Here is a 19246-nt window from a genome sequence, read left to right on the forward strand (position 1 = left end):
CTGGCTTCTAATCATGGGTCCTTTATCCTTCACTAAATATAAGACCTATTTAAAGGGAACATTCATGCCCGGCCTGTGTGGCCCAGTGGTTGAGTATCGACCTATGAACCAGGAGATCATGGTTAGATTCCTGATCAGGGCATATGCCCAAGTTGCAGGCTCAATCCCCAATGTGAGGTGTGCAGGAGACAGGCGACCAATGATTCTCTCTCATCATTGATGTTTCTAGCTCTCTCTCCCTCTCCCTTTCTCTCTGAAATCAATAAAAATATATTTAAAACAAACAAAGGGAACATTCATGCAAAACAGGGAAAGGGTGCTTTTGAGTTCTTCAGGAAGGATTTGGATCTGGGACCAAACTGTAACAGCATCAAGACTGGAGTTTGCCCTACTCCCGGGTATATACTCAACAGAATTGAAAACAGGTTCTCAAATCATCCTATATAATATCCTATATAATATGCAAATAGCCATCACGCCCTCATGCCAATGGGGACCAGCCAGGCACAAATGAGCCTGTGAGAGAGGAATGGGGACCAGCCAGGTTGCGGCCCAAGAGAGGGACAAGCCACCCGTCCCGCGGTCCTGGGCGCCTGCAGCTGGGGCGAAGCCACCCGCCCATGGTCCCCTGTGGCTGCGGCCAGCCTGGACGAAGCCAGCCCGGGTCCTGGGTACCTGCGGCCAGCCAGAGGAGGGAATCCTGGGTCCCGGGTGCGGGGCGAGTCAGAGGTGGTTAGGGGCGATCAGGCCAGCAGGGGAGCAGTTAGGGGTGATCAGGCAGGCAGAGGAGTTAGGGGCCATTGGGCAGGCAGGCAGGTGAGGGGTTAGGAGCCAGCGGTCCCGGATTGCAAGAGGCAGTCGAACATCCCCCAAGGGGTCCTGGGTTGAAGAGGGTGCAGGCCGGGCTGAAGGACCCCCCTCCCCCTATGCATGAATTTTGTGTACCGGGCCTCTAGTTGTACATAAATGTCATTAGTGTTGGGATAAGAACAAGTCCTTATGTTACAGAGCACGTAGATAATATCTCCACAGATGATGTTTTAAGGCAAAATCCTTAACTTCCAAAGTCCCCCCCCGCCTCCCCAATAATCTATTCTTCTCTTGCCTTTCCAGGCTAATCCTCACCACTCCTCTTCAAGAGCTACACTCTCCAATTTTTCCCTGCACCTGCCCACACCTTCCGGCTGCCCTGTCCTTGCTCTCACTGTTTCCTTGGTCCATAATTGTATCCTCTTCTGTCATATAAACACATCTCCATGGTTCTAAAAAGCCAACTCTGATCCTTTGAGCTGAAGGACTCCTCTCTCTCCTCTAAACACTTTCCTCTTTCTCTTCTGTACACTTTACTTCTCCCCAACACTGTAACTATTCCCAAACTCGGCCTTATTTCCCTCTTAAGTGGTGCACTCCTTTAAGAGGAATCTGAACTGTCACAGAACATGGATTTAGGGATTCAAACCAATCTTATCTTGATCTCTGGGGTGCCAGGAACCCCTAATCTTTATCTCAAATATGAGATTAAATGGCTCAATACACAGTAAGTGCACAATAAAACTTGTGGAATGTGATTTGTTTGTTCATTTGATTTCAAGCCCACATCAACATTAAACCTCTTTTTCACCAATTTATTTGAAAACTGGCTTTTGGAGTAATAATATTTTCTGCCCAAACAAATTTGCAAAATAGCCAAGTACCTCCATGAGCATTTGTAGGGGATTTTCTCCTAGAAAAAAAAAGTGGAGGCACCAATGACAAAGACTCAGGATTGTCTCTTTCCCATTGCTCAACTCTGGCATCATCAGCACCCTAGCCTGGGAGAGCGAATCTTTGTGGCATATTTTTAAAGCCTCCAGGTGGAAATGCTGAACTGAAAGAAAATGCCTTCATTTCGTTGCTCTCAACCCTCACTCAGTTGACTACTGAACACACACCTGATCATGGCACGTTTAAGCCGTGAAGTATTTACAGCACAATCAATGCCTAAGGCAGAGGATGTAGTTTTATTCATTCTACCGCTGTGAATTCTGAATGCAGACTCTGACTGTGCAAGAAAAACTTCCTTAAAAAAACAGAGTCCTTCATCTCCAGAATTTGATTTTCACTCTGAAACATGGTGTTCTCCAGACATGCCTGCGATGACATAAACACACCGAGGCTGTGGCTCTGTCCTGCACATTCTGCCCTGTGGCTGACCCGTTTCTGAGCAGGTGACCCTCTTGCTGCTGGTCCTGACATGGTAGAGCCACCACATGAAGGGCTACGTCTAAGTGCATGTTTGTTAAATGAAATAAAAAATCTCAGCTGAATTCCCCAGAGCTCATAACAACCCCCCGGGACCGTTTTGATGTCCCCCAGAAAGTGCTGACCCCACTAGTGAGTCTGTAGCCCTGGGAACCACAAGCATCTGGCAGGAGACGTGAGTTGAAGTGTGACCGGCCAAGAGCCTTTCTTTGTCGGAGACTGAGAAACTGTCTCACTAACTTCTAGATCAGCGGTTCTCAACCTGTGGGTCGTGACCCCTTTGGGGGTCGAACGACCCTTTCACAGGGGTCACCTAAATACATCCTGCATATCAGATATTTACAATTCATAACAGTAGCAAAATTACAGTTATGAAGTAGCAACGAAAATAATTTTATGGTTGGGGGTCACCACAACATGAGGAACTGTATTAAAGGGTCGCGGCATTAGGAAGGTTGAGAACCACTGTTCTAGATGCTATTCTTTTGCCTCTTTAAATCATGTTGCCTCTGCAACTCTCCTTTCGCCAGCCAATTCCACAACCATCCTCTTCGGGGCTCTAGCTTTCCTTTCTCACACTGTATAGTAGTCACTAGAATCAGTTCATTGGGTGCTCAATCAATATTTGTTGAATAAACAGAAAATTATTTGTGAGACTTTGTTGCCACGTGTGAGGTATTGTGCTAGGTGCTAGAAATGTCATTAGTGTTTCTGATTGAATAAAGGTAAAACATCCCATTGTGAGACCAAATATAGCCTCTTACACCCATAGAGTTCACTGTCTAATGAAAAATAGACCACCAGTCAATCATGACAAAATAGAGGCTAGCTTGCAGATTCGATAAATACCATGCAAAAGCAGCATGACACCTTCTGGGGAGACGAAGAAAGCACCAGTACTAACATGTCTCGTCTAAATTGGTGAATTGCATGGTATGTGAATTATATCTCAATGAAGCCACAATTTCAAAAAGACAAGTGTCTCACGTATTAGAAATGTGAGCAAGTGTGAATCAAAGGCATTCAAGAATTGATCTTTGGCGGGTCAAAATATATCCTATTATTGTGAGGCCACATTACAAACATAACCTGAGAACTAGCCGTGTTCTCTTGCTTCCTCCCACAGAGCAAGCTGGAATCAATGATCCTTGAGAGAAAAGAAGAAAGGAGGGGTGGTGAAAGGTTGGCAAGATTGTCTTTCGGCGTTCCCCCTATCAAAGGCAGTAAAATGTCCTCTGCTGCCACCTGATTCTGAATGGTAAATACATCCCCTGCTCTGGTAGTTGGGGAAAGTAACAGACACTGCCAACCATGCTTTGATGAATGGCCAAGCCAAAGCCATCCAAATCAAAGAAGTGGTTTAGGACTGAATGAGACTAGTTTAAAAAAAGAGCATAGCTATACAGTGGCATAGTCTACAGTCATGAAAAAGAACTAGATCTATATGTACCAATATGGAACAATAACCTAGCTAAATTGCCAAGTTAAAAAAGCAAACTGCATATGTACAGAAGGACCCACTTTTTGTACAAGGGATATGTGTCAACATTCTTTTATACGTAGGCACACTCTATATGTTACTGAACACAAAGAAAGAAACTGGAAAAAATATATAGCATGTTATTAAATATAACATACATATTTATATATTAACTACATAGCATATATATTAACTATATATAATTTATAATTAGTGGTTCTATGGGTCCATCTTAAGTTGGGCCTAAAGAAGCACAGCCTAAAACAAGGATGTGCATGTAAGTAGTTTACTGGGGGATGGCCTCAGGAAACAACAGTGGGAAAAAAGAAAGTGAGACACAGAAAGGAAGAAAAAGGGTGTGTTATTAAACGAGTTATCATAGTGGGCAAGTAGGGCTCTACCCCATGGGAAAACCGCAGGAGGCAGTACGGCCCACGCCTCAGACATCCCCGCCAGGGAGTGAGGAAGCCAGTTTTCCCATCCCCAGCCATGACGGTCTGAGGTCGCAGGGGCATTAGCTCTGCCAGCCCTTCGAGCTTGCCCGTGTGCAAGTCAAGAGAAGCCCCGTTGTCTACAAGTAATAAGATCTTGAGAACTGTGGTGCTATAAGTGAGGCTAGGCCCCGAGGCGAGGGTCCAAGGTTAGGCTTCAAGGCTCCAAGGTTAGGCTAGGCTCCGAGGCTCCAATGCTTTCAAACATTTTTTTTGCATATTAATGACATTTTAAAATCAGAAAGAAAAACTGATAATAAAAACACTCCCCAAAATATTAGGTTTTCTAAGAAAAGGAGGCTTACCACTAAGGCAGACAATGTGCAGGGAGCCCAGGTGCCTGACCCCAAAGGCAGCTAGACAATGTCTGTTCCAGAGGCCGCCGGTCGCCTGACACGCAGGGCGGCCAGCGCCGAGAAGAAAGAGACAGCTGAGACAAAGCACCGTTGGGCTTTTATTCACTGGTCATAAATAGCATCTCGTGAGCATCAAGGTGATCATGGGAAATGGACTAGCACCTGGAACGTGGCCGTCAGAGCACTCTGCTTCCCCATCGCCGGCTGAGAACTCACTGCAGCTGCTCCGCGGCTCCCGGGTGGAGGGCTCAGCTTTGAGGGGACCCGGCCTCGGGTGCAGCAAGTTTATTCTTGGCTCGTTCTTGCCAATTTTTAAAAAATCATAAAAGATCAAGTGTTTGCAAGAAAATATCAAAGAGGATAAGAAGATTTTCAGTTCTTCTCAAGTGTCTAAAAGTAAAAAGGAGAGGTAAGAGAGGAGAGGAAAGGGGAAGGAGTCAGGGGCGGCGCAGTGTCTTCCTTTCCCCAGAGCATTTTCAGAAACAAACACCGGCAGGTGTTAGTGCTGCTTGGAGATGGGCTGCGTCTCTCTGATGAGCCACTCGAGCGCTTCCTGGCGGCCCTGTTTCTGCAGCTCCTTCCCGATCACGTCCCTGCAGGTCTGGTGGTAGCTGTTGAGCCAGTCACACTACGAGAGAGAAAGACAAAGGGACACAGTGCGTTCATCGTCTCCTTTACCAAAGGCTGCACAGGCAGTGTGAGGGCCCACGTGCTGAGCGCACCAGACGAGAATAGAACTCCCCCTGCTCACGGACAGGTGACTCCTGCGTTTATTTCTCCGGAAATAGACGGGATGAGGCCACATCGCTTATGGTGAAAATGCTCCCGAACAGTCTACTACCCGTGGACTGGCAGTGGCTAGGAGGGAACCATAAACACCTAATGGCAAGCAATGCCTTCAGGCTTCTCTAAGTGCAGAGTAACTTGCAACCAGAGTCACTTGCAAACAGGACCCTAGGAACCAAACCCACAGGCCATTAAAAGAGGGAGGAGGCTGCACCCACCCACGGGGCCTTATTCCCCTACACCTGAGTTATCTGAGGGTGCTGAGGGGAGAGAGAGGACTTGCTGCACCCGAGGCCAGGTCCCCTCAAAGGAAAATAGTCCCTGGGCTGCTATGAAGATGCCTACTAAGAGACACACGTGAGGCTGGCCTGCCCACACGCTTACTTCCTATCCTGTATCCACTGACAAAGCTGAGTCAACTAGGATGTGGGCCTTGTAAGTGTGGCCCAGGACTGTGGGACTGCAGGGCGGGGCAGGAGTGACCTTAACTGCCAGACTCTCCTGTGGCCGCCACATCAGGAGATAAGAGATTTAAAAAAGGAGGTAGACAGGACTTGGTGCCTGGTGAGGCTGATCACTGGGTCTGATAATGAGTCCGGCAGCTGTAAAAGGTGAGATGGCCCCCTTGTGTGGGTGGGGTTTGGGGGATGAAGGTTGGAGTGGAGTTTCTACCTTGAGGACAACAACCCACTCCCTTCACTGCCCAGGAAGTGGGCCTGCCTGGACACCCAGCTGCAGCGAGGCTGGCAAACTGGCACCACCATGGGTGTGGTTGCCGTAATGAGCCAAGCGCTATTGGGGAGGCAGTGTTGTTACAAACCCATGGGCTTTGAAGACTGCAGTCTGGACCAGCTACCGAAGCCTGGCTAAGGGGTCAAGATGGGCACACAAGTCTTCAAGGCCCAAGGGCAGACAGATGGGGTGATGTTGCCAACTGGCCTTGGCCCATTGAGGGCTCTGATCCCCACTGATAAAGAGCCTGAGGGCCCTGCTGGGAGCTGGGGAAGGAAGTAGAGTCAAAAGAAAGCGAGTGCTGTGTCTGCAGCAGGGCCAAGCAGGGCTACATGGCAGCCTGCCGCCCAAGCAGCTCAACAGTGAAGGCCACAGCGGGAGCCAGCCGTGGACCACAGCGGAACCCCCAAGGCCCTGTGGGATGGGGAAGGAGGAGGAAGGCACCTGAGCAACCTCCCAAAGGCCCTGACAGTCTGCAGCTGCCCATGTTCACATCCAACCAAAGTCCTCTGCTGCCATCTGGTGACAACTGATGGGAATGCTGACCCGACCCCCAAACTCAGCAAAGTGACAAGGAAGACAATCTGTCGGGGAGACAGTAAAAGGCCACAACCAGGTATTTTCATCGCCCAGGGAACAGAATCTCGTTGGGGAGTTTTACTATGCCTTCGAACTATGCCTTGAACACCCAGATCACTGAACTATTCTTTTTTCCAATTAGTTTTTATAGGATATCTTCTAACCTTAGGACAACAGTTATTTAACATATCAAGCAGAGCACATTATCTCTTTTAGCAAAAGGGTCCCTTTCCCATTTACCTCTTGATAAACCTGCCTTCCGACACAACAGTGACTTACTCCTGGAGGGTCCCTAGCCAAGACCCCGGAAGCTGTGCCTAAGGGCCACCACAAGAGACTGGTGCCTCGGGGGCAGAAGCCTCTAAGCAGGGCGGCTCCTGTGCCCTCTATGTGTTCTCGTCCCCTTTCACCTAAGTCACCCCCCACGGGGGCTGGGGAAAAGCCCTGGACCGTGGCAGGCCTTCTGGCTGAAGAGACCCACCTGGCCCTGGGCTCTCACAGGTGCTTTCAGTTCTGCATCGTCTACAAGCTGAATAACCTGCATCAGCAGGGCCCGCTTAGGTCCTGTGAGTGGGAATGCTTGGTTGAACCAAGGCACCGATGGTCAAGCAGAGGTGCCCGAGCATAGAGGAAAGCTAAGCAAAGGTGGGTGACCTTTCTCTGTCACCCATCTGTGAGCCAAACAAGGCAGGAAAGGCGTCTAGCTGGGAGGATCCCTGCCACAGGCCCACGGAGGCAAGCACCAGGCCCAGACAGGCCCCACGGAGAATGTGGTCCTGCCTCCAGAGACACTCAAAGGCCCTGGGATGGGTCCAGTGGCTGCCTTGGTCACAAAAATGTCGTCTTTCTCCAGGAGCCTCTATGCCTGTCCTGCCTTTGGCTCCCGCCAGTCACTTGCTTTTAGATGGCACTTCTGACCGCCTGCCTTGTTCTAGAATTTGTGTCCTGGCTTGTCTCCCTGGCCTGGGAACTGTTTTGTTGGTTGCTCCTGCCCGGTTTTTCACCCTTGTCTCTGCTCTGACCTTGATCACCTGCCTGATTCCTCAGCCTTACTCCAGGGTCCTGGGCCTGCCACTTCCCTGGCCTCATGAGCCTGGGAGCCACCCTAGGATTTGAAGGGGCTTCAAGGCCTGCAACCCTGTGAGCTCGATAGGTGACACCACTGGGCTCCTGCTCTGTGAAGGGCGTTACAGCCCAGAGTGTCGGGGAGAGCAGGCACCACCTCTCTGTGTGAAACTCAGGCGGACGGGTACAGAGTTGCTTCTCATTTCCTTAATGCCTCAGGCAGCACAAGAAAACAATCTGTGTGCAAGAGCCCACAGGCCCCACCACCGTCTGGCTTTTTGTAGGGAAGACACGTGGCCCACGTTTGCTCAGGCAGCCGTGGCTCCTGCCCTCCTGGAAAACAACGGCACCGGGCAGGCGTCCCCCTGCGAACCTACAGCCCCACAATGGGGGCGGGAGAAGGACTATCTCCACCCAGAGGCCCAACAACTACAAGAAAAGCACCTCGTGCTCAGGAGGCCCGGGATTAGCAGACTCAGCCGGCCCCGACCTCGGACTAAAAAAGTGAGAATGCAGACGAGTATGAGGTTGCTCTACCCCGCCCCCACGCTGCCCTCCCCAGGACTCCCTCGTTACCTCTTTGTCTGTAAGAGAATCCACATCTATCATTTTGGTCTGTATCGGAACCAAAGTTAGAGGTTCAAAGGTCAGGCTTCCCCGGTTGCTGAAGTTATACTGTGGGGTAAGGAAGGAAACAGAAGTTTTGACTCCTCTTTACCATAAGGCACCACCGTGAGGTCAGCCCCACCAGCGTGGCCAGCCCTCGGAGCCAGATGTAGCTGACAGGCATGGCAGGCACGATGGACACAATTGAGGCCACAGCCCACTGTCCTCTGTGGGGGCAAGGGAGGGGGGTATCTAGGCTCAGGGGCTTCCCTGGTTTCAGTTCTCAAGACTCTGCTGGGGTATAATTCCCCAAATCATTTGTTAAATGGTCAAATATGTGGCCAGCCTTGACCCAGCCAGGCCCGAGGTAACAGATGTGCCCACTCTGGGCGATAGGGAACAGCCGGGGCGCCCAAGCACACTGGTCTCTGTCCCAGGCAGGTCTTTGGGAGGGAGGCGAGCAGCCACTTGCGTGGACAGGGACTTCCGCGTGGAAGCAGAGAGCAGGCCCCTGCAGTCAGCCTCACCGGAGGCATGGAAGCCACTCCTCTCCACCTGTTCAATCCCCACAGTCACCATGGAGGAGGAGCAAACAGGTCTTTCAGGTAAAGCTCACATCTAACGCCCCGTGACCTCCTGGTGATACTGATGGGGGAGAAGGTGAACATCTGTCTTCCTGAGGGCAACACACCTGCCCCACGGCCTGCCTCTGGGCCCCACCCATGTGCCTCGGCTTTACCTGAGAAAAATCCCCCGGGGCTTTAGTGAAAAATAGTTTCCAGGCCTGGAAACTGATTCAGGGTCTGAGAGGGGCCTTTAAACAAGCATCCGCCCAGCAGAGGAGACTTCCTGACCAGACGCTGCCTCTGGTAAACTCACAGCCACAAATCACGCCGAGCAGGGGCCTGCCTGAGGCTCCACTGATCCCATTCCCAGGTCCCAGTTCATTAAGGATTTTCCTTCTGGCTTTGCAGAGGGTGAGTCCCAGGAAAGTCCCCAGATATCAGGGAAAGGAAGCTCCAAGCATAAAAGTCTTCGTCCTCCCCATTTAAGGAATAAGGAAATTTTAAAAGTAAATAAATGCATCAATTACTCACCTTGGTCTTCACAGGAACCACCAGGACCACATTCTCAATTCGAATTCCAAAGGCCCCATCCTCATAGTACCCTGGCTCTGAAGCAAACCAAAGCCCAAATGAGCATCGGTCCAGGAAGGCGAGGCACACAGAGAGGCCTGCCCACCCCAAACAGGGGGTAAAACAGGTGAAGAGCCCACTCAACCCGATGCAAGAGCCCAGAGATGCCCCTTCTCCCCTGTGGCCCCTTCTAATAAGGACCTGAAGTACCGACAGGTTTTGAGATTCCTGAAAACTGGCTGCAGGGTAGGGAGGACAGTAACTGGGGAGCCACCAAGTAAATCCCAATGCTTATGCGAGAGGCATAATGATGCAGGCATTCAAATACATTCACAAGAACTTGGTGATGATATGGCAATAGGCAATATATTAAGAAAACAGAGCCCAGCCTGCATGGCTCAGTGGTTAAGCATCGACCTATGAACCAGGAGGTCATGGTTTGATTCCTGGTCAGGGCACATGCCCGATTGCGGGCTCAATCCCCAATGTGGGGCATGCAGGAGGCAGCCGATGGATGATTCGCTCTCATCACTGATGTTTCTGTCTCTCTCTTCCTTCTTCTATGAAATCAATAAAAATATATTTTAAAAAAATATGTACATATACAAAAGACCAAAAGCTAACATGTTGAAATATTAAGTCCTGTTTCCTTGGGTGGTCAGATTACAAATGATTTCTTTTTTCTTCAGATGTTCCAATGTGTCACTTTTTCTACAGTGAACATGTTACCATTTTTATAATCAAATAAGGTGTTTAATTCAAGATGACAAGGGGAAATTATTTCCAGTTTAGTTTAAAATAATTAAAATATAAGAAACAACAAAGGGTCTTCACAGAGACTAGAGGATCCATGCTCGCGTCCTAGGGGAGGGCCGCCTACCGTCAGTGACAATCATGCCCGCCTCCAGCGGCTCGTCGGAAAACGTTTTATAACTGATGCCACAGGGGCCCTCGTGAACGTTCAGGAAAGACCCCACACCGTGTCCCGTCCCGTGCAGGTAATCCAAGCCCGAATCCCACAACGCTGAGCGCGCAAAGGAGTCGAGAAGGTGGCCTGAAAGACACATGAAGAACCACTTGATACCTGCACGGCACTTTTCAATTCGCAAAACATTTTAGCCAAGAGGCTTGTTATGTTTGGCTCTAGAAGGTGAAACAGAAACCAGGGGTAAAAGTTACTAGAGGGTTCAGATTTCATCCCAGCACAGGGAAGAACTAATGATAAGAGCCCCTGAGGAAGGCAGCTCCCCAGCCAGGCAGTGCAGTCTGAAGCTGGAGGATCTGTCTGGGATGCTAGTGAGGGGATGGCAGCCCGCAGCTGGTGAGGGTGGCACTAGAGCAGTGATGGCGAACCTTTTGAGCTCGGCGTGCCAGCATTTTGAAAAACCCTAACTTAACTCTGGTGCCGTGTCACATATAGAAATTTTTTGATATTTGCAACCATAGTAAAACAAAGACATATTTTTGATATTTATTTTATATATTTAAATACCATTTAACAAAGAAAAATCAACCAAAAAAATGAGTTCGCGTGTCACCTCTGACACGCGTGTCATACGTTCGCCATCACTGGACTAGAGCCTGGCTGGTGTGGCTCAGTGGTTGAGCATCAACCTATGAACCAGGAGGTCATGGTTTGATTCCCAGTCAGGGCACATGCCCAGGTTGCAGGCTCAATCCCCTGTGGGGATGTGTAAGAGGCAGCCGATTGATGATTCTCTCTCATCACTGATGTTTCTATCTCTCTCTCCCTCTCCCTTCCTCTCTGAAATCAATAAAAATATATTTTAAAAAAGAGCTGCACTAGATAACGTGGACATTCCCTTCCCAGCTCTGGGACCCTGAGGTTTTAGAATTACAAAGCTGAGATTCTAACCAGACTCAAGCAAGCAGGCAGGCACGACAGATGAGGAAACCGACCCCCAGGCAGACGAGCGCAGGCCCAGCCTAAGCAGATTCAAGGCCCAGGTCTTGTTCATTCCCCATTCAGTGCCCTGCCCACCAACCCTCAGCAAGGAGGTACATATCTGAAGTCAGGGGCCCAGTAAAATAAACCCCAACATGCGTCCTAAAAGAACGCACTGGCCCAGAGCTGAAGGGCAAGCAGGAGGCTACACGGACGTCCACTGGCCCTGAGACTCATGCCCTGCTGACCTTTCCTGGAAGCCAGCAGCCCGTGTCACCCAACACCATCCACTGTCACCCAACACTATTCATGGTCAGGAGTGAGGCACACAGCTGACACCAGGCCAATCCCACACCTACTTCTTGGGAGGCCCTCTGGCTCAGTCGGTGGGTGCAGGAGACTCACTCCATGCAGCACCCCACCCTGTAACCTGGCTGGGGCTGGGGGCTGACACTGAGAGAGAAGGCCCTCTTTTCTTCCACTCAGATGTGTTTGATGCCTGGATGGGAAAAGGCTGCCATGTGACAGAAGGAACCACCTACCTTTGGTTCCGGTTGGGAAAATGGCTGCGCTCACAGCTATGTGGCCCTTGAGGACATACGTGAAGCATTCCTGCCAAAGAAAACCCAGGGGGCATGTTGCAGAGCAGGCACGGGCACGCGATCCTGTGGTTTTCTGGTACTTCAGAAAGCCTTGCCTCTGAAAATTTGTCAGCAATACCACACAGAAGATCAAAGTAAAAAAAAAAAAAAAAGTCTGGTGGAAAAATGGTTGGCCTTGGAACCAATTTTCCAGAAAATCTTGGAATTAAATTCAGCAAAGAACTATGGGAGAGATGGCCCCCCAGGTCTTCCCCTTATCATGAGCATTCGGACAACCTCAATGTCATCTGAGCCTCGAGAAGACTGGAAAAGTAACAACCAGTGCTGAGGACATAAACTAACATTACCGAGCTACTCCTCTGTGCCAGGCACGATGCTAAACACTACGTTTCATCCCACATCTCATGCCTGGGCACTACTGTCATCCACACTCACAGAGACCGGAGGTAGCAGGCCGGTCCATGCAGTTCCAAAGTGGTAGCATCTGGCCTCAACCAGGCAATCCTGCCTCAACTTCTGGGCTCCCTACCACCTGCTATACTTGGGGTAATCCCTAGTGCCTGGACAAGAAGAGGGCTGTTTGGAAGGTCAGGGGCTTGCCACTAAGGTGCCGAGTCAGGACTCAACCCCACACTCCTCAATCTGGTCTGGGGCCCTTCCCACAGCACAAGGAGAGTCACACACAAGGGTATCTGGACCCAAGGTCAAACTCTTCTCAGGTGCTGGTGCCTACAGAGAGACAAGGCAAGGGACTGAAACTATGAAACCTGCCCCAGTGCATCACAGAAAACCCTCCTCCCGGGATAAGCTTCCTGAGGGGTTCCCCTGCGAGATTCGCTCAGAGACTCAGCCAACATGCACTGAGCAGTGACTGGGACCCAGGGACTTGCTCAGCTCATGGAACCTTCCCGACCAGCCTTGGAGGCAGTGCTTTTATCCCCGTGTCTATGGATGGTCTAAGTGTTTCATTCCAGGTCACGGAGCCTACAGGCAGCAGACAGGATCTGAAGTTCCGTCTCCAGACTCCTGGTATACCTCTCTCTACCTCACAGCTGCTTCCTCCTCTCCTGACAGACAGACCAGAACCTGAGCAGCGTGTGCCACTGCAGAGGGTTCCTAGAGAGATGAGCCCAGACACAGAAACGCTGAACTTGAAAAAAAAATCTAGATACTGTTTATAAAAAGCATGGATTTCAGTAACCCACTCCCATCCCCAAAGAGATTTCCTGTCTCGAGGCCAAAGCCATTTAAACTTGAATCTGAGCTGCTCTGACCTTAGCAGACAGAATGCTTTTAAAAGTTCTCTAATGATTAATTAACTGGATGTCATAAAGCAGATAAGCCTGACTCCACAGTAATGGGCTATTTTACTATCCCACACATAATTTTTACTTATTTATACAATCCCTTTTCATGAAAACAATGCTCTTCTTAAGAAAGCAGAGAGGGCCTCTCGGGTTTTCTGCTCCACCTTACCTTCTCATAGGCCGTAGGGGTCCCAAAATGCATCGTCCGGGTCACATCTGTGGTTCCATCTCTTTCCAAAAGAAAAGAGCAAGTTAGTTTTCAGTCAAAATAAGCTTTTGCTCACATATGAGACAGGCAAGGGTGTGGAGAAATTAGAACCCTCATGTATCACTGGTGAACTTGTAAAATAGTGCAGCCACTTTGAAAAACAGTTTCCAGTTCCTTCAAAGGTTAAACCTTGAGTTACCCTATGACCTGGCAATTCCACCACTCAGTAAATACCCAAGAGAAATGAAAACATACATCCGCACAAAAACCTATACACAAATGTTCAGAGCAGCATTATTTACAATGTCCAAAAGGTAGAAACAACCTAAATGTTCATCAACTGGTGAATGGATAAACAAAATGTGTTGTGTTCACACAATGGAATATTATTCAGCAACTAAAAGGAATAAAGTACTGACACAAGCTACAACATGGATGAACCCTGAAAACATTATTCTAAGTGATAGAAGCCAGACAGAGAAGTCCATACAATTCCACTTATGTGAAATGTCCAGAATAGCCAAACACACAGAGACAGAAAGCACAGCAGTGGTTCCCTGGGGAGGGCAAAATAGGAGAGTCTGGAATGGGAATGGGGTTTTTTGGGGGGTGATGAAAATGTTCTAAAATTGACTGAGGTGATGGTTGCATAACTCGATGAGTATACTAAAAACCATGAATTGTACACTTTAAGTGAGTAAATTGTGTGGTGTGTGAATTATGTCTCAATAAAGTTGTTACCCAAAATAAAATGAGACAAAGTGTGAATGCAAGGATGGCCCAATTCGGTGGGAGTGAACTCAGGCCCCGACTCCCACGCTCTTGGTCTACAATGTGAGGACTGTTTCATGGGAGACAGCACTGCTGGGATTATGAAGAAAGGCAGGGAAAAAAGTAAACAGGAGCCTGTTTCTAGCAAATGACAGCAAACTCCAATTCCTCTTACAGGACAGCAAGTTTGACATAAAAATACCCAAATGCGTCTCTTTGAAGATCCTAATCCACAGCCCTGACACAGAAAGGATAACTTCCTGAGTCCTGCTAAAAATGTAAAAGCAAACCAGAGTTTACATCCCATGCCCTACGTGCTAGGCTGAGGTCTCCATGTACTTGGCTGAGCTCATTTAATGAGGTTCTCCATTAGCCCTGGTCCCGGTGGCAGTGGGGAATGGACCATGAAAAGGCCTTGCTCCTGCTCTCTTACTGCAGACAACACCTATTCCAGCTCCTTCTCATGGGTTCCACATCAAGACCCAACCAAATTTTGAGTTCTCCTCTGATAAACTATTCTAGGGGATGACGATGAAAGCAGCAAGACATGAAGAAGGAAATTCAGAAATTCAGGAGCAACCTTCATTTCTCATTCATTCATTCAAAGTCATGCCCTCACTTCCCAAGGCCCTGGACCGCTGCAAGGCCAGGGAGACAGCAGGAAGTTCACGGGCGGGGGCAGAAGACTTTGCAGTGGTTCTGAAAGCTCGCTTTCAGTTATTTATTTAGTATTTAACAATTTCCGGCCAAGGGCTTAATGTTTCTGTCAAACAGTCTTTTGTGGAAGAGAGTCACAACTGAGCTATGTCAACCAGGGGTGAAAAACAGGACAAGACATGGGAAAGACCTGGGGGGTAGGCGAGGCCAGCGGGGAGGTCAGTGGGGAAAAAAAAAAAAAAGGAGACATATGTACTACTATTTGTAATACCTTAAACAATAAAACAAAATTAAATTTAAAAAATCATAGCTATATGTTCTTTAAAGCAAACTGATATAGAGTTAATAAACTATTCTAGAGAGGGGTGGGGGGGGGGGGGAGACATGGGAAAGACTTCATTAATGTCCGATCCAGAATGAGATGACCAGCTGAGCTCTCGGCTGGAGATTGGCTCGTCCCCCTACTCAAATGCCTTGACTCAACAGAGTGGAGTTCTACACATTGGACCATCCTTGCATTCACACTTTGTCTAGTTAAGGGAACAGCCCCATTTCACTTACTTGTATTGAGCACCCGAGTCAATGAGGTACACCTCATCAAGCGACAAGGTCCTGTTCGTCTCAGGGACCGGCCTACAGAAGTAAATAAAAAATTAATTACTCCACAAATGTATTCACTTGCTAAGTTCAGGAGGAGGGCACATTTCATACTATTCTTACAACATAAGTAAGTCTGAAACGATATTTTAAAAGTAAGTTGCTCAATAACTTAATTATTCCAACTAATATTAAACTTTCACTATTTAAAGACCCAGTCAACCTAGTTCCCCAACTAGAGAAAGAGCCAAGAAAAGGAAGAATAACATACTTCTTTATGCCTATCTCCATTTGTGTCTGGAACAAAATAGGTATTTGTGAGATCATTGTAAAAGCTACAAAAATAATTATCCATAGACACAACGGGGCCAAACTAGAGTCTTGAGAACTAGGCAGAGAGAACCTAGAGTCGCTTATCTCTGGGTGTAGGCCCCTGTCTCAGCTCCATGTCCCTCCCTCAGTGCTCACCCCATCGGGTGCCTCCTCACTTGCTTCTCAGACCACCAGACAGGCAGGTGAATGGCTCCATTTGGGAGAAAAACTACAAGGGATTTTTGCTGTGAAAAGGGATGGATCATGATGCTCTTATGCCGCAGCACTTTTTTCAAATGAGCATGAGGTATTTTTAAAAAGTGATCTCAGTTCCTCGTGCCTTTTTCCACATAATGTCACTGCCCTGAGAGATGCTAAAAAGGGATGGGAGCAGTCCAGGGCTCCGCCCTGCCGCTGAGAGAGGTGCTCCTTTATTTCCAAGCATCACCCCCTCCTTGGCAATGAAGGAGGAGAAGCAAATCCCCACCCTTGCTCTGAAATGTTTTAATGTGTTAATTATCTGGAAATTCTAGGATAGTGTCCAGCCAGGAAATTTATCACCTAAGTGAAACATAAGACAAAAGCTGGAGTCCTTTTGACATTTTAATGTTGGAACAGAGGCATGCATGCGAGAGAACTGTGCAATCACATCTGTGACGAGCTCCCACGCACAGCTTCAGAATTTGCCCCAAGACCAGAAACTCGAAAAGGAATGATCAAAAAGGGGGTGGGGGACCTGTGCCCCAGGGCAGCACCCTGAACCTAGCAGCACCCCTCTTGTCTGGCAGGGATGCTCGGCTCTTGGCCCATGGGCTGGCGGGTCTCCTGGAAAATCCCCAAATGCTGGGGTGCCAGGCTTCAAGCCCACAGAGAGGGAAAAGGAGGTGCTGATTACTTCCCCATCCATAACAGGGTGTTCCACAACGTAGTGATAAGCTTTTTTAGTATGGAGTTTTTTAGGACTAGTGCATCAGGGAAAGCTGCCATTATAGGGAAACACACACACTAAAAAATTCTAATCATCAAGACCCAAGGGCTCTGAACACAGCTTCTGCCGCCTTAGAGAGGAGGGAGGGACAACTGTTTGACTACCCGTGAAGACCGTCAATGCCATACATCTGAGCCTAAGAGGAGGTTCCCGGAGGCAGAGACTGGGGCATTTAGAGAAAATAAGACCTTAAGGTCTTACTGCCCATAGAGGAACCGTGTCAGGGGACACACAGGGGTGGGCACGGGGCCTCCCCTGCTCAGCCCCTGTGCAGGAGCAGCCGCAAAGCCAGGCAGCGGGCTCCTCGGCGGCCTTACGCGTAGTGAATGATGGCACCGTTGGGTCCCGTACTGGAAATCGTTGGGAAGCTCAGGTCCACAAAGTCAGCCTGTTGCCTGGAGCAGAAAGACACACGGAGTCTGTTACTGTGCCGAGAATCAGGGCCCTCCCAGCCTCATTTAAGTCGCCAAGGAGATGAGCACAAGGTTCCCGGGACCCTCACAGACCCTCACCTGCGAAATTCCTCCGCTTTGTCGGCAGCTGAGATCTCTGTCACGCCACCTTTGGGCACCTAACAAGGAAGTGACCGTCCATGTGTATCCATATTAAAGAGGGTATACTGAAAGCTTACTTCTTCCTCAGCGCCCATGTCCCACTGTCCAATGTATAGGATGCAGATTAGGTCTCATCTTTAACGAGGAAGGCATTTCCAAAGGCTCTCACCAAAGCCATCCAAGGTGAAGGTTCTATCTAGTTTTCCACTCACTATTTTATACCTCAGGGTTACATCTGGCACCTCCCAAAACATAATGCATCTAAGTTTAACAAATTCTAAAGCATCCCCTCCTACGAAAGTCATCCAAAATAAATAATAACGATAAGAATGATGATATTATTACAGGGTTACTGATAATAGCAAAAAAAAATTCAAAACAATCTAAACATCTGAAATAGGAGGAATGGGTAATTAAATCAGTCTAGCCACTAAATGCAGTCTCCATTTAAATCATTGCTTAAAAGCCTCAAAGCACATGGAAAATGCTCACACTATGATGCCAAGTAAATAAAATAAACAAAACAAAATCTTATTTGCATACTGAGAATTGTGTGAAAATGATTTACAATGAAAAAATGATTTACACAGATGAACAATAGCCAGCGGAGAGAAAAATAGTCACACTGGTGGCAATAAGGATGGTATTTTCTTTTTCCAATTTAAAGTACTTTTAATATTTAAAGGGAATCTGATATTATGCAATAATAGCACAAAGAAACAACCCTCCTGTCAACCACGGGGAGTGAAAGGGCAGGAATTAACATAAAAAGTTTAATGGCTTAAAATGATGTTCAAAATGTACACAAAGAGCCCGGCCAGCTTGGCTCAGTGATTGAGCATTGACCTATGAACCAGGAGGTCATGGTTCAATTCCCGGTTGGGGCACATACCTGGGTTGCGGGCTTGATCCCCAGTATGGGGTGTACAGGAGGCAGTTGATCAATAATTCTCTCTTATCATTGATGTTTCTATCTCTCTCTCCCTCTCCTTTCTTCTCTGAAATCAGTAAAATATAAAAAAATAAAACAAAGAATTTTTAAACACACACAGAGCAAATTTCCAGAAAGAAAAATAAAACTATTAAAAGAGAGGACTAAAATCAGATCCAGATCTTAGACACCGTGAACACCAGAGCACAGAAGGTGCCTTGGTCAGAATCACACATATTAATTCCTGGACAATCTGTATCCATTTATTAAACAAAGACTAAAAACCAACCTCTTTCTCCAGCCAGTTAAAGAGTTCACAGAGGGCAACAGCATCTTTAATCTGTGCAAACAATAGAGACATTTTTTAAATATTGCTGAAAATCAAATCGCAGTTTCAGAACCTAGTCCTAACAGGATACAGAGAGGGCTGTATCTGCAGGGCACAACCCATCAGCAATTGGGACTCGACATGCATTTCCTGCGACAAGTCTGCAGCAATTCCCCTATCAGGGACAGGCTGCTCTGCTGCCCAGCAGTTCAGGTACAGCGAGGAAGGACCCCCCTCAGAGCACATGCAGCTCCCTCGGCAGGTTCACTCCTATCCTACAGGGGCCAGAAAAGACAGGCCACTGCCGAAAGCTATCTCTGGGCCCCAAATCTTTCTAGGCCCTCCGTTGGCTTTGAAACACAATCTGGGCCCTTTAAGAGGCTTCGCCTTCTTCATTTTCATCTTCGTCATCATCACCATCATCTAAACTATCATCGTCAATATCTCTTTTTGTGTTGTACGTTATAGTTTGTCAAGATCTAGCCCATCAAGTGCTTTATCTCATTCTCTCATTAACTCTAGAAGGCTCAGAGAGGCTCCAGCCTTGTGCCAAGCTCAAGGCCACAGAGCAGGTGAGGAGCTGGGCCTTCGGACCACCACACATCCCCTCTTC

General features: G+C 48.2%; 1 protein-coding gene across 3 annotated transcripts in view; it reads right to left on the minus strand.

The window, feature by feature from the left end:
- Window positions 1-4653: 4653 nt before the first annotated feature.
- XPNPEP1 (X-prolyl aminopeptidase 1) overlaps window positions 4654-19246 on the minus strand; it is a 38434-nt gene continuing 23841 nt past the window's right edge. For all 3 annotated transcript variants that reach the window (XM_023753347.1, XM_023753348.1, XM_023753349.1), the window contains 10 exons: window positions 18595-18645; window positions 17333-17391; window positions 17138-17215; window positions 15485-15556; window positions 13457-13517; window positions 11921-11990; window positions 10353-10526; window positions 9434-9510; window positions 8307-8405; window positions 4654-5196 (listed from right to left, as the gene is read on the minus strand). In XM_023753347.1, coding sequence (XP_023609115.1) covers window positions 5068-5196; window positions 8307-8405; window positions 9434-9510; window positions 10353-10526; window positions 11921-11990; window positions 13457-13517; window positions 15485-15556; window positions 17138-17215; window positions 17333-17391; window positions 18595-18645 — 870 coding nt within the window. In that variant the 3' untranslated portion in view covers window positions 4654-5067. The remainder of the gene's footprint in view (window positions 5197-8306; window positions 8406-9433; window positions 9511-10352; window positions 10527-11920; window positions 11991-13456; window positions 13518-15484; window positions 15557-17137; window positions 17216-17332; window positions 17392-18594; window positions 18646-19246) is intronic.

Source organism: Myotis lucifugus, unplaced genomic scaffold (genome assembly GCF_000147115.1).
Source record: "Myotis lucifugus unplaced genomic scaffold, Myoluc2.0 scaffold_44, whole genome shotgun sequence".
Taxonomy (NCBI): Eukaryota; Metazoa; Chordata; class Mammalia; order Chiroptera; family Vespertilionidae; genus Myotis; species Myotis lucifugus.